At 46.7% G+C, this 15733-nt stretch overlaps 1 protein-coding gene across 8 annotated transcripts in view; it reads right to left on the minus strand.

Annotated features, from left to right (window-relative positions):
* The window catches only part of ENTREP2 (endosomal transmembrane epsin interactor 2), a 363839-nt gene that overhangs the window by 51062 nt on the left and 297044 nt on the right, over positions 1-15733 (minus strand). For 7 of the 8 annotated variants that reach the window (XM_067699156.1, XM_067699217.1, XM_067699190.1 and 4 more), the window contains one exon: positions 13920-14054. The exons of the other annotated variant lie outside the window; for it this stretch is intronic. In XM_067699156.1, coding sequence (XP_067555257.1) covers positions 13920-14054 — 135 coding nt within the window. The remainder of the gene's footprint in view (positions 1-13919; positions 14055-15733) is intronic. 8 annotated transcript variants of the gene reach the window in all.

Genomic DNA, 15733 nt, shown 5'->3' on the forward strand with positions numbered 1-15733 from the left:
CTTGTGGGTCCTTATCTGAATGTGCTGAAGACTGCGGGTCCTCGTGTGAGGGGGGTCCGCCCGTGTGGCCCAGCACCAGGCCCTGCAGGCCCCCCAGGAAGCTGCCTTTCACTGGCTACATCACAGCACGTCCCCTGGTGATGGCTTTAGCGTGTCCACTTGGGGAGGGTCCAGGGCAGCAGTCTGGGAGGAAGCTGTGTTTGCACAGCGTGTTGCCTTAGACCTTAAAAATGTCCGCTGTCCATTTCAAATAATGTGAGGGTTCCTACCTATGCGATGACGGGGGTCTGTAGCACTCCTTTCCCAACTGGAATCCCCTTGGCACCATAATCGATCCCACAGCTGCGCCACCCGCCACCTTGATCCCCCAGTCCCCAGGGCACACTCTCAAGGTAGAGGATGGCTGCCAGTGACTTCCTAGAAGGCCTCATGCAGCTCACTCGGAAGCTGGGCCCCTCTTTCTTTACTCTGGTCTTACATGCAACATATATGGTAGAAGTTACAGAGGGTTCCAGAAAGGACTGGTTGGTACTCTTCCTTGACGTCCAGTGTGATACAGGCTTTCCCCTACTGTGACTTGACTGGATTAAGGGAGGCCCACATAGCTGGTAAAACATCACTTCTGGGTGCATCTGTGAGGGTGTCCTGGAAGGGATCAGCAGTTCAATCAGTAGACGGAGTAAAGGAGACACCCAGTGTGGGTGGGCATCACCCAATCTGCTGAGGGTCCTCGTAGAGCAAACACGCAGAGGAAGGGAAAATTTGCTCTCTCTGCTTGAGCTGGAAAGTCCTTCTCCTCCTGTCCTTGGACATTGTCACTGCTGGTTCCTGAGCTTTCAGACTCAGAACAGGACTTACATCCTATGTCCTCCCCATTCTCAGGCCTTGGGACTTGGACTGAGTTATATAACCCGCTTTCCTGGTTCTCCAGCTCACGGACAGCAGATCCTGGGGCTTCTGGGCCGCCATAACCACATGAGCCAATTCCCATAATAAATCTCTCTCTCTCTCTGTATATATACACATTTTCTTTTTTGCAAGAGATAGTTTATTAACGCATGCCATGCACATTGCATGCGACAAGCCTAAACCAGAAGTAACTAAAGATGGTGGCTCAGAATCCCAGCTTCTGTAGCATCTTCAGCAAAGGACAATGAAGTCGTAGAGAAATGATAGGACGAAGGAGGGCAGTTTTAAGCTTCCAAAGTTGGCAAACTGTGTTGGGAAATATACGGAAGGAAAGTGATGGAGTAAGGTTTTTTTAAAAAGAGGAATCTATTTCATGCAAGTTCTTTAGAGAAAGATACACTGAAAAGTCGAAAAACAATGACTTTTTGCTGAATACATTATTACGATGGCTTTTTACTAGGTGACATGCTGAGAAGAAAACTGACTAATTCAATGGGAATTTATAGAAATATGTCATCCAACTGGTTATGCTGTCTTAGGCAAGATACTCAGCCTCCAAGACTCATTTTCCTAATAGCAAAATGAATGGTGAATTTCTTGCTAAATATTCCACAAACCAATTTTTATCTTTGGAGCACAATGATTTTATGAAAATGGGTGATGCTACCGTCTGAGATCACCAATCATACCCTTCGTGCTTTTCCACTGGAATCTAGAATAGATTGTGTTTTCCCATTGGAATCTGGAATAGGAGATGTATAGAGATATTTTCTGTTGGTTCTTTTTCCCTGGAAAACCCCAACTAAGACAGCTTTTTTAGAGGTCTTCAGACATTTCAGTTAGAATCAGAGGTATGTATATGGCCAAGCACTGTGTCATGTCACCACTGTACCCAGAGCTGTGTGTGTGTTTGGTATCGTTCAGCAAGAGAATCCAAATGTGTTTTCCTATCTTCCCACTTCCTCGGTTTCTTAGATGTCACCAATTCTTTTCTTATAGCTAACCCACCCCATCACCTCTGCATACATAACATTTTATTCATCACTCCACTCAGCAAAATAATGACTCTCCCTTAGGATGGAGCAGAGGATTGAAAAATGCTTTTATAATTTAACACTTTAATTTCCTGTCACAGTGGAAATAGTGCACTACCCTGTAATTGTCTGTTTCACTTGTGACTTTCCTCCGCCAGACCTGGAGGGCAGACTCTACATCTTTTATCTCTGGACACCCAATGTCCAACCCAGGCACAGAAGAGGTGCTCAAAACAGTGACTGAATGAATGAATTAAAAACCCTCATTGAGGGACTTCCCTGGTGGCAGCAGTGGTTAAGAATCTGCCTGCCAATGCAGGGGACATGGGTTCGAGCCCTGATCCAGGAAGATCCCACATGCCTCGGAGCAACTAAGCCCACGCGCCACAATTACTGAGCCTGCGCTCTAGAGTCCGTGAGCTACAACTACTGAGCCCATGTGCCACAACTACTGAGCCCACACGCCACAACTACTGAAACCCGCATGCCTAGAGCCTGTGCTCCACAGCAAGAGAAGCCACTGCAACGAGAAGCCTGTGCACCACAATGAAAGAGTAGCCCCTGCTCACCGCAACTAGAGAAAAGCCCGCACTCAGCAACGAAGACCCAACGCAGCCAAAACTAAATATTAATTACTTTTAATAAAAAGAATAGAAAACTATCAAAAACTTAAAAAAAAAAAAAAACCCTCACTGATTTCAGAGACGGTTCCAGAGTGTTGCCCGGGGCCCGACCCCTCTCTGTGAGCCACTGTGAGCCAAAGAGATTTGGTTCCTGCCTCCGTGGGGCTTACGGTCTGGATAGGGCATGCTTACAATCCATGGTCACTGTCATGTGAAGATAAAGTACAAGGAGCTGTGAGAACTTAGGATGAGGGTGCTGGTCTAGCCTGAGGGCTGGAGGAACGCTGACGGCCGGAGGATGAGGAAAAATGAGCCCATCGCAGTGGAGAGGAAGAGCCTTCCAGACACGGAAGTGTGTCCTGGAGGCTGAGGAGGCCAGGGCGGCTGTGGGAAGGGGACAGGCAAGAGTGTCACAAACTGAGGCCAGACAGACTCTGTGAGACATGCTCCGAGATGTAGGTCTTTGCCCTGAAAGCAAGTGCGACCTCATGGGATGTGCAGCGTTAATGTCAGCGTGAGGTGATGGGACAGCGGCCAGGGAGGGTGGCGGGAGGGAGAGAGAGGTTGGGACCCCTCCGTGGTCCCACTGCAGGGGTGCTGGGATGACTAATTTTGTGTGTCAATTTGGCTGCCCTGTGGTGCCCAGGGATGTGGTCAAACATCATTCTGGATGTTTCTGTGACAGTGTTTTTGAGTGAGCTTCACATTCATAGCAGTGACCCTGAGTAAAACAGAGTGTCTTCCAAATGGGGGTAGGGGTCATCCAACCAGGTGAAGGCCTGACCTCCCCCGAGGAGGAGGGATCCTGCTGCAGACAGAGATGGCCTTTGGACTTGAACTCAGTTCTTCCCTGATGTTCATCCTGTTGCCCACCCTGCATATTCTGGACTTGTCAGCCTTGTAATCATGTCAGTCAATTCTTTAAATATCTCTCTCTCTCATATGTACGCACAGACGCATGTGTGCGCGCGCACGCGCGCGCGCACACACACACACACACACACACACACACACACACACACATACACACACGTCTTATTGGTTCTCTTTCTCTGGAGAACCCTGACTAATACAGGGGAGAAGATCTGAAATCGTCATTTTGGAGAGTTGAGGAGAGAGATGGGCAGGGGAAGGCAGCACAGGTGCACAGAGTGGAGCGCCAGGTGAGGCAGGTGCCAGGTGAGGCAGGTGCTCACGGTGTAAGGTGCTCAGCCACAGGCCTCACGACGCGGCCCACTGGTCTTGCTGGGTGCAGATGAGGAGGGAATGTGGACAGTGGTTCATCCAGGGAGTGGGCGCCAGCAGAGAGGGGCTAGGAACAGAGTGGTGGGGCTTTTGGACACTAGTCCATGTGTCCTTGAAGGCATGGATCTGGTCCCTGGGCAGGGAGAAGGATGGACTCGCATGGTGGAGTCCGGCTGAGGCTGGGGAGGAGGCCTAGGGGAGAGGAGGCCGGACAAGAAGGCTGCAGGAGCCCAGGCTGGGGCCATGAGCTGGGTCGTCCCGCAGGCCATCCTGGAGGTGGCAGGGCTCAGGGAAACGATCTTGGAGTGTGTGGTGGTGCTCGTGTGGAGGACATGGGATCTGGAGACTTGGGGTTAAGAGAGGGAGATGCCAGAGCTCTGCAGGGACGAGCGCCCGGAATGCTGTGGCTCTTCCCTGCAAAGAGGAGGAGACGGGGATAAAACCGCCCGGCGGAGGGACAAAGGCGAGGTGCTGGCCCCACAGGAAGTGCCCTTATCCCGAGCAGGGCAGTGAGTGGCCCGTCCTGGGCCTGCCTGCTCCACACCTGGCCCTTCGTGTACAGACGGCAGCCCACCCACCCATCCTGGGGGGCGGGCAGTGCTGAGGGACTGCGAGAGGCAACCAGCCCAACGAGGCTGCCCGCACAGGGACTGCTACAAATACATCCCTAGGAATACTTCTATGTCAACATCTGAGTCTCCCGGACCTGGTTTTAACTGAGCAGGTACAGATAAGTCGCAGGCCTCTTGGGTGGAACCTCTGTTCTGTAGGATTATTCTAAATATGCCATACAGACTTGGGGCTGCAGACATCCCACAAGACTCAGTATCACAACCACACAGGGGAGAGCGATGCCACCAAAATCAGAGGGTGGGCAGGCAGGCTTCCGGTGGCTTTGGGAACCAAGGGCAGAGATGCCATTCAGGAATGTGGTCGGCATCCCCACCCTATCACGGGGGCGAGGTGGGGGGAAGCCTTGCCAGAGATAAACTGTGCTCGATCTCTCTGCACATTCCCTTACAGGGACCCCGTGACTGCTAAGTGGGAGATCGGGAATTTCACATCCTTCTCATCTCTGTCTGGATTCCACTTGGCCAGAGGGACCCGTGAGCCGCCCCCTTGGGGATCCAGGGGTGAGAAGAAAGCTGTATAGAGATATGACCGTCTGTCTTGCTCTGTGTGGCTGCCCACTTCAGAAAATGGGAAGGTTCCTTCTAGCAGGGGTGTGTGTGTGTGTGTGTGTGTGTGTGTGTGTGTGTGTGTGTGTGTGTGTGTCTGTGTGTGTGTCTGTGTGTGTGTGTGTGTGTGTGTGTGTTTATTGTTTCACACTGCCAGTCAATGCTGTGAGTTTTGTCACAAAATATTAGTGTTCACTTATTCTCAGAACCATTTTTATTTCTTCAGCATGGTTAAAAACTTACTCAAGATTAAATGATTTTTTTCAGGTCCCTAGGTATTTAGGAAATTGTCTTGCTGGGATTTTTTCCCCTTTAACTCCCTTAGAGACAAAGAAAAGGGTCTTCAAGAGAAGATAAGGAAGCATATAAACTCAATAACTGATTGATTTCTTGGGAAGCTTTTATCTCCTTGTCCATTGATAAAGTTTCTTTAGGTAATTTGCTTTACTACGGCTCAATAAATTAAACCAGGTACTTGAAGCAAACAACCAAACGAAAAAAGATCTTTAACTCTGTTTTGAATTAGAATTACATCATTATAATAAAACCATAATGATATTCTGGGATATAGCAAAGAATGAAAGTTGGGATGGATATAATATCAACACATGACGAAGCATATTCCATCAACTAACAATTCCAATTTGTGTAATCTTTTAAAAATTCTATTTATACTGATCAGAAAATATGTCACAATCTTGTGCTGGGTTTGACTTGGCAAAGACAACCATTAAACTACCAAAACATCTTTTTATCATTTATTTTGTCAATCTTCCAAAAGCCTAGACATTATCTTATCAGGAAAGGGGACCTCCTTTGGTCGCAATTCCCGCCACTGTCCAGTGCTTTGGGAAAGCGGATGCTGAAATCCTAATTTTGAGGCCACCCTCTTTATGGACTTCATAATGGGATGCCCCCCAGCCAGGTTCCATCATCAGGGAGCAGGCACTTGAGTCTTGGAGAACTGAGACTCTCCAAGGAGACCTGCCCGTCAGCAGACTCGCTCAGGGACCCAGGAGGAGCCATCTGACTCCCTCTGTGCTGCTGCCTGCTCAGCCACATGCTAGGCATCAGGATGCCCCATCCGCCCAGTTCTACAATTCTGAGGATCCCTGCACTGCACGATGGAGTTCTGGGTCCCCTCTATGCCCTTTGCCCTTTCCCCTGCTCTCACCCTGTCAGGGTGGAGCAGCAAACCTGGGCATGGCAGGAGGCATTATGTTTGAGAGGTGCTGGTCTGCCCCCAGGATCCAGGATTCGATGCGGCTGGGGAAAGCTGAAAAGAGATCCAGGGAAGAGGGCTCAGAGCCCCCAAACGACCGAAAATAATCTGAGGGACAAGTGACGCAGCATCCCCACCATCTTCTGGGTTCCTGTTAGACTCCTTATCAGCCAGGAAGAAGACCAGTTTCTGCTTGTTTTCCCTGACGGTGGATTATGCCTGCACAACCTTCCAGATATCGGGAGCGGTGGGGGGGAGGGTGGTGTGAAGGTCAGGAAGAAATCAGACCAATCTCACTAAGTCACCATCAGTTAATTCAAACACACCTCAAATCAACAGAGTGTTGATTCCCAAACCAATTATACGGGATTTCCTGGGCACAAACTGAGTTCATTAGATACAAAGTATGAATAATCCATCATCTAATATGGAAATTTAGGCAGGGAACGTCACTAATCAGATACCTAGAGCCTCAAGTCAGACATTAAAGGACCAACAAACCCACTCTAATTGCTGATCAAAACAGCAGGCAAGGGAAACTAATCAAAGTGACATGCCCGTTCGTGCCTTTCCTCTGGCTCCCAAGGAAATGTGCTCCGCGGAGGAGCAGGCCTGCCCTTCCCCACGTGCCTCCTGCCACCCCCATGCGTTCCGAGAGTTTCAACATGGAGAAGCCACCCCAGGTCCCTTCACAGCGGGTGAGTCACCGAGCACAAGCTGGCTTGCATGACTTTAAGCATAATGAGCATATTAAAAATGACTGCACAGTGCACACTACTGTGTATAAAATAGATAAACAACACGCTCTACTGTATAGCACAGGGAACTATATTCAATATCCTGTAATAAACCATAATGGAAAAGAATATGAAAAAGAAGATATATATATGTACAACTGAATCACTTCGCTGTACAGCAGAAATTAACATAACATTGTAAACCAAGTATACATCAATTAAAAAAAAAAGAGTGCACGACTAATTACAAGAAAACTAGAGAATGTGGTACCTGGATCTACATGAATCTCAGAGGAAGAAGTACCTATATTTATGAAAAGGAAGTACAAAACCTTAATTACGCTAAAGCCTATTTAAATAGAGCACGATGCTTGATAGGGGTTAGGACTTGCCTCTAGTGCTTTGAAGTATCCATGGACCTCAGAAAAGATCTAAGAAAGGGATAAAATACATGGAAACTCCCCCCCACCCGTGTAATTAACTAGCTACAGACATCCTTGGGGGAAGGCTGGGACCAAACTGGGAAGGTGGCGGCTCAGTCTAAGATCTAAAAGTAGAGACACAAAGGCTCAAGAAATAAACGACAAAGAAACAGACTGAGAGGTGAGCTGCCCAAACCCGAGATCACGTCAGAAGCAGAGCACAAAGATAACAGTCACTGCAGAGAACAAGGCGAGGAGGAGAGGCTTTAGGAAAATGGAGCAAAGTGAGGTGGAAAAGAAAGAGTTGTAAAAACTAGAGAAAAAAATGATAGTGATGAAAGGTCAGAGTGGTCCAAGGAAGGCACAGTTACCCTCAAACTAAGAGAACAGAAAAAAAAATTCAAATGCATAGTTCAAGAAAGTTTTTCTGAAATAAAGCAAGATGCAAACTCACAGGCTGAAAGGTGCACTGTGGACCATGGAAATTTGAGAAGGACTGATCAGTGTCAAGACATATCATAGTGAAATTAATGGACTTGATCATTTAAAAACACCATTGACATAGGACCAAAACCATGTTGCCTTGTATCGGACAGGCTGGGCTAGGTTACGCTGTGGTAACAAACATCCCCCAGGTCTCAGTGGGTTAAGACAACAGAGGTTTATTTCTCATTCATGTCATGTGTCCATTGTGGGTACCTGTGGGTGAGTTATGGGGTCTCTGCCCACGGTAGGAACCCAGGCTGATGGTGCAGCCAACACTTATGATTTGCCAGTTACTGTGCCAGAGGGAAGGAGAGCCCCGGAGAATCTCACACCACAGGTACACACTCAGCCTTGGAAAAGGGATCCATGTATGTTCCACTCACGTGGCTCCAGGCACCCAAAAGGGCACTAGGACTAGGTCTAGGGGAACTTGGAGAGTTAAAAATATTTTTAAACAACACTGATGACTACCACATACCAAAAAAGGAGAGAGCATTATGCTGATATAAGATCTTTCTCTACAGCAATACTCGATGTCAAAAGAGAATGGCACACCATCTATAAACCCCTAGGGGGTAAATGTGCTCCTCAAAAATTCTATACCAGGGAGGTCATTATGGATAATACCTCCCAGTTCTGCTTAGGATGCAGACAGCTAAAAAGAGCATTCACCCCACCATTACAAAAAAAATAAGACACCGGACACTCTGCAAATTCACATCTTAAGTTGATCCCATCTGACAGCTAAGGTTGCAGGGCAACCAGCTAATCCAAATGCCAAGGAAAGACAGACACCTCTACGGAGAGATAGGAGGACGGGCTTACCCGGGGCCGATGCTGTCAAACAAGTTCTAGTGGAAAAGGTGGACCAGAGCATACAGGGAACTTCGCAGAGAGATGGAAGCTACATGTAAGAATCAAAGGGAAATGCTAGAAATGAAAAGCAGTCACAGAAACCACAGGGTCACCAGAAGGCTCGACAGAGCTGAGGAAAGACTTACCATGTGGGGTTGATTTTGGGGAATGCAAGGCTGGTTCACCATTCAAAGAAAGACAAATACATGATATTGCTTATATGTGGAATCTAAAAAAAACGATACAGATAAACTCATATGCAAAAGAGAGATAAACTCACAGACATAGAAAGCAAACTTATGATTACCAAAAGGGAAGAGGGGGAGGGATAAATTAGGAGTTTGGGATTAACATATACACACTACTCTATATAAAATAGATAACCAACAAGGTCCTACTATATAGCACAGGGGGCTATACTTAATATCTTGTAATAACCTATAATGGAAAATAATCTGAAAAAGAATAGATATAGATATATATGTATGTATAAGTAAATCACTTTGCTGTACACCTGAAACTAACATAACATTGTAAATCAACTATACTTCAATTAAAAAAAAAAACGTGATTCGCCGCATTAGCAGAATAAAGAAGACAAAGTATATGAACATCTAAGTAGACGCAGAAGGTACTTTGACAAAACCAACATCCACCATGATAAAAACTCTCAGAAAACTAGGAATAGTAGGCAACTTCCACAACCAGATAGTGTACGTCTATAAAAAACTCAGAGCTAACAACACATGTAATCCCTAGAATCAGGAACAAGGCAAGCATGTACGCTCTCACTACTTCTATCTGACACTGCTGGAGATTCTAGTCAGTGCAATAGGCAAGGAAGAAGAATCAGAGGCAACCAGATGGGAAAAGAAGACGTAAGATGGCATCTTTCTGGTAATCAATAGCACATGATTGCCTCCATAGAAAATCCAAAAGAATCTATAAAAGAGCTACTAGAACTAGTAGGTAAGTTTAGCAAATCACAGGATACAAGCTCAGTCACAAAAATCAAATTTCTATATATAAATGAACAAAAGACAATTTTTAAAAAATTAAGTACCATTAAAAGAGCATCTGTACACATTAAATACTCTAAGCATACACATTATAAAATACGTTATGCTCTATATACTAAAAACTACACAACACTGATGGAAAAAAAGGAACACTGATGAAATCAAAGAAGACCTAAATAAGTGGAGAGCTTATTCCAAGTTGATGTATACATTCAGTGCAACCTCAATCAAAATTCCAGCAGGATTTCTGTAGAAGTTGAAATGTTGATTCCACAATTTATATGGAAATACAAAGGAACTAGGATAACCAAGACAATTTTGGAAAACAAAAACAAAGTTAGAGGACAGCAGTAAACAAGCTCTTACTTCTAAGAGTCCCTTGTCTTCCTGATCTTGGATGAATCTCAGCTCCCCCCAGAGCCATTGTTCCCTTTCCAGGCCCTCGGCTTGGGGGCAGGGGCAGGCTGGTCACTGCTGCTCTTTTTTTAAATTTAATTTTTTATTTTATGCTGGAGTATACTTGATTTATAATGCTGTGTTCATTTCAGGTGTACAGCAAAGTGCTTCAGTTATACATATACATATATCCATTTGTTTTCAGGTTCTTTTCCCATATAGGTTATTACAGAATACTGCATAGGGTTCCCTGTGCTATACAGTAGGTCCTTGTTGATTATCTATTTCATCTATTTTATGATTATTTTATATATATAATGTTTATATGTTAATCCCAAAGTCCTAATTTATACCCCCCATCCCACATTTCCCCTTTGCTAACCATAGGTTTGTTTTCTATGTCTGTGAGTCTGTTTCTGTTTTGTAAAGAAGTTCAGTTGTATCATATTTTTAAAGATTCCACATATAAGTGATATCATATTATACTTGTCTTTCTCTGTCTGACTTACTCCACTCAGTATGATAATCTCTAGGTCTATCCATGTTGCTGCAAATGGCATTATTTCATTCCTTTTTATGGCTGAGTAATATTCCGTTGTATGTATGTACCACATCTTCTTTATTCATTCATGTATCAATGGACATTTAGGTTGTTTCCATGTCTTGGCTATTGTAAATAGTGCTGCTATGAACATAGGGGTGCATGTATCTTTTCAAATTATGGTTTTCTCCAGATATATGCCCTAGGAGTGGGATTGCTGGGTCATATGGTAGTTCTATTTTTAGTTATTTAAGGAACCTCCATACTGTTCTCCATAGTGGCTGCACCAATTTACATTCCCCCCAGCAGTGTAGGTTCCCTTTTCTCCACACACTCTCCAGCACTTATTATGTATAGACTTTTTGATGATGGCCATTCTGACTGATATGAGGTGATACCTCATTGTAGTTTTGATTTGCATTTCTCTAATGATTAGTGATGTTGAGCATCTTTTCATGTGCTTTTTGGCCACCTGTATGTCTTCTTTGGAGAAATGTGTATTTAGATCTTCTGCCCAGGTTTTGATGGGGTTGTTTGTTTTTTGATATTGAGCTGCATGAGCTGTGTGTATATTTTGGAAATTAATCCCTTGTTGGTCGCTTCGTTTGCAAACTGCTGCTCTTTCCACCTCAGTCATAAATCCTACCTCCTCTGGGCCTCACGCCACCAGCACTACCTCTACTTACATTTTGGAAACAAATTCATTGAGAAGTTTGGTGCAGTCTTTCTTTTCCTTCAACTCTTACCATTGTCCCAGGCAACGCAAACGTCCATGGGGATGAGCCATTCAACGAGGCTCCCAGCTTGGCTGGAACATCTTCAGTGTCCTTCACTCCATTCCATTCAAGCCGCCCTATCCCTCATGGCCTTCTCGTCAGGGCACCAGAACAGTGGACGAGGGTGGACAGCAAGCTCCCCCAGGCCCGGCTGCGTTCTTAGAGGGAGCGTTGTTGGCCCCACACCATCCTCACTGTTCAAGCCAAGGTCACCTCCTCAGGGGCTGGAGGGGGCCCCTGAGTGCAGCGTTAGGAACTCCAGGCCTTGGGGGAGCAGGCCAGAGGTCTCCAATCCATCCACCGGGGAGAGGGGTGTGACCTGATCACTTCACCACATCTGCACACCCAGGCAGTCTGCAGCATTGTAAGATGCCCTGGGGGCGTGCCAGCGTCTTCGGGGTTGGGGGGATTGCACTGTCATTATAATGACCTATTGTCTTATGACGTTTTTTAAATATGGAAAGAAACAGTGCCCGGGCTGAGCAGAAGACTTAGGAGTAGGCAGAATGAGATCAGAGTGAGCACGGCCGACGCTGGTGGGATGACGCTGAGCACCCCCAGGAGCTATTAAGGTAGAAGCCGTGGCCATACTCAACGGGAGACGGCAAGGAACACCCTGTGACCAAGAGGATGGGCCCTTGATTGCTGCCTTCTGGCTTCCTCCAACCCCCTGGATCTGTCGCTCTGGTGGGCTGCTGGGACCAATGAGCAGGGACCATCCTCCCTGTGAAACAGGGAGGTGCTGGGGGCCTCAGGCACAACCTCTATCTCTGTAGCCACTGCTTGTTTGCCAGCCAGCTTCCCAGGGCACTGGAGTTCACAGGGAGTTCCCCAGACCTGCTGGTTCACCATTGCCAGTATTTGAAATGACACCCATGGAGGACGAACCACAGGCCCCCGTTCCAGACGGCGACACTGCTCTCCATTCTCCCAGGTGCCAGCGTGCCTCTCTGGAGCCTCCAGATCCCCGCACACTGCAACCCTTGCACACGTATGTACTACAGGGCTCCCTGTATACCGTAAATACCATTTTACCACCCACCAAGAGCTGCTTGGACCGTAGCTGCATCTTTCAAAAAATGTTTAGCAGTTTAGTTTCAGGGAAAAGAGAAGAATTGGGTTCGTTGTTCATACACGTTTTTAAGCGGCCAATGTTAATTTTCAGGAGTAGGAAAATCTTGTAGGAAGAAAAAGAAAGAAGTGATATAAACAATTTTCCATGTCATTAAAGAGAAATCAGATGCTGTACATAAGAATAGATTGCCATGGGAGACTATAAAATTTCTTGCTCCAAATATCTTTAAAAAGGCGAAATAAGTACCCATCTGTTCCCTGACGATGGAATAGCAAAAATGTTGGCTCAGCCATAAAAAAGAACAAAATAATGCCATTTGCAGCAACATGGAGGGACCTAGAGATTATCATACTAAGTGAAATAAGTCAGAAAGACAAATATCATATGATATCACTTATATGTGGAACCTAAAATATGACACAGATGAACCTATCTACAAAACAGAAACAGACTCACAGGCATAGAGAACAGACTGGTGGTTGCCTAGGGGGAGGAGGGTGGAAGCGGGAAGGATTGGGAGTTTGGGGTTATCAGAGGTGAACCCTAAACTCCCAATCCTTATATATAGGATGGATAAACAACAAGGTCCTACTGTATAGCACAGAGAACTATATCCAATTTCCTGGGATAAACCATAATGGAAAAGAATATAGTAAGAGAATGTATGTATAACTGAGTCACTTTGCTGTACAGCAGTAATTAACACAACATTGTAAATCAACTATACTTCAGTTAAAAAAATGTTGGAGGGACTTCCCTGGTGGCACAGTGGTCGAGCATCCACCTGCCAGTGCAGGGGACACAGGTTCGAGCCCTGATCCGGGAAGATCTCAGATGCCACGGAGCAACTAAGCCCATGTGGCACAACTACTGAGCCTGAGCTCTAGAGCCCACACACCACAGCTACTGAGCCCGCGAGCCACAACTACTGAAGCCCGTGTGCCTAGAGCCCGAGCTCCGCAACAAGAGAAGCCACGACAGTGAGAAGCTCAAGCACCGCCACAAAGAGTAGCTCCCACTCGCAGCAACTAGAGAAAGCCTGCACGCAGCAACAAAGACCCAGAGCAGCCAAAAATAAATAACTTAAAAAAAAATGTTGGAAAAGCAGTGGCACGCGTCACATCCACATCTGCAACAACCTCTTTTAACACATTCAGCCCTGCTTCACAGATGTGGGAGTCAGAGAGTGAAATGGTGGAAATGGAAAACCCAGAAAGTGAAACCTTTAAAGAGGAAATCTCTAATGGTTTAAAACGCTCTCTGGAAAGATACTCCCTGCTGCATGTGACCCAGCTGGATGAACTAAGAACTGAAAGGAACGCAGTTAATAAAACCTTCCTATGAGATGTCGCGACGTCGCAAGGATGGGATGGGAGGTGGAAGCAGTGGAGCCTGGGTCACCTTTAAGGTCAGCCGCACGGTGTTGCAGTCCTCCCTCAGCGGGTTCAGCTTCAGTGTCTCTCCAAGGTTGCTGCAGCCCGACGACTGATGCTGCATCTCACAGCAGACACACACCTCGACGCTGTCGAACTTAATCTAGACAGGAGTACACAGAGCTCACGGTTAAAACCGGGCACGTGCTTGAGCTACACACACGCTTAAGAACACCATGTGACAAGCATCTCATCTCGTTTTCTCTAAATGATAAAGTCAAGACGATTTTTTTAATAGACAAAAGACATCAGAAACACTATTAGGAATTATTTAAAATTTCTATTTTAAAAGCAATTAATAAAAAAATAAATTTGAAGAAACCTAAGCTATAAAGTTACAGAAAATTACATGAAGTTGAGCATGGAGACGTTATCACATGTCTGTGATAACATACACTCTGTTCCCACGGTCAGCAGCTCCCGTCTCCCTTCATGGCCTAGCAAACTCCTACTCATCCATCAAGACCCAACTCAAGCGCCATCCCTGAGGCCCTGTCTGGTTTCCCTCTCGGGAGCTGCTTGCTTCTCCCCTGCTGAAGACTCACTTTTTCAGCAGCAGTGGCTCGTGTCTGTGTGCCCCCAAGGGCAGCTGCCACATCTTAACCATTACAATGTTCACAATGCCCAGGAGGTGTGGGCCTTCAGTAAGAGCTGAATGAATAAAAACACCTGGGAAAATGAAAGACTATGGAACGAAAAAATGCAGTTCAAGTGTTTTTAAAAGCCTGGACCCCAGGAGGAGAGCCACAGAGCACACCTGAGCCGGACCTGCAGCTTGAAGTGGACCTGCCCTGACCTGGCTGCAGGAATGAGAGAGAAATCACTACACTGCACACGCACACAGTTGTCCCCACCCATCTCCAGTCCTGGTCGGGTTGTCACACACGCACCCAACTGTTCACAGCCTTGGGCTTCTGGAAAAGTGAACTAAAAGAGGGACAGCCATAGGTCAAGGGCATCGTCCATGGCCAAATTTTCATCTATTTTAAACCTCTAGATAGTTTATCCTTTACCTATTTTATGCCTCATCTTTGCTCTTCTCATTCAGTCTTTTCAAATAATTTATAAATCACTACACGTGTGAGTGGGTGGGGGGGACCTCGTGTGTCCAGGACTGCTCGTTAGCGATTCTCCAAATCTGCGCGCAGGCCTCGGGGGCAGGACGGGAGGCAGGGGGAGGAGGGCGGTGTCCTCACAAACCACTGTCCCCTGCCACAGCCACCCACCTACGGCAGGAGGGGCTGCGAAAGCTGCCTATAGAGATGCTCATGCTTTTAGAGATGTCTCCAGGCTCCAGGGCTGAAGCCCGGCTAAAGGAGCCGTACAACACTCCGGGAAATAGTGCAGCCCACACCTGACCCCGCACCCAACCCTGGAGGTCCACAGGGCCCGCTGCCCACCAGCGTCAGGGCCGCCGTTGGTAGAGAGGCATGGGCCAGACCGAGGTGAACGGCTGTGGCTCTCTGGCCACTGAAATCTCCACGGTCATGTCATTGGCAATGTTTATTTCTGGTCTCAAAAAACTGGAAAAGAAGGGTTATGATTCTCGAGGCCAAATTTTAAAAGGTAACGAGGGAAAAGGTAAAACTGTTAAAAGGTAAAACAAAGGTTAAAAAAAAAAGGTCAAAGTTCACCCCAGGTGCCCCTGCCCATTGGGGGTTCTGAGGTCCCCAGCCTTGGGTGCCGGGTGGATCCTGGCCATCAGAGCTGGGCATGTGCTCAGGGAGAAGACCACTCTGCCTCAGAGCATCCTGGACCTGAGGTGCATGGGAGGGGAGCTGG

Source organism: Pseudorca crassidens, chromosome 1, assembly GCF_039906515.1.
Source record: "Pseudorca crassidens isolate mPseCra1 chromosome 1, mPseCra1.hap1, whole genome shotgun sequence".
NCBI lineage: Eukaryota > Metazoa > Chordata > Mammalia > Artiodactyla > Delphinidae > Pseudorca > Pseudorca crassidens.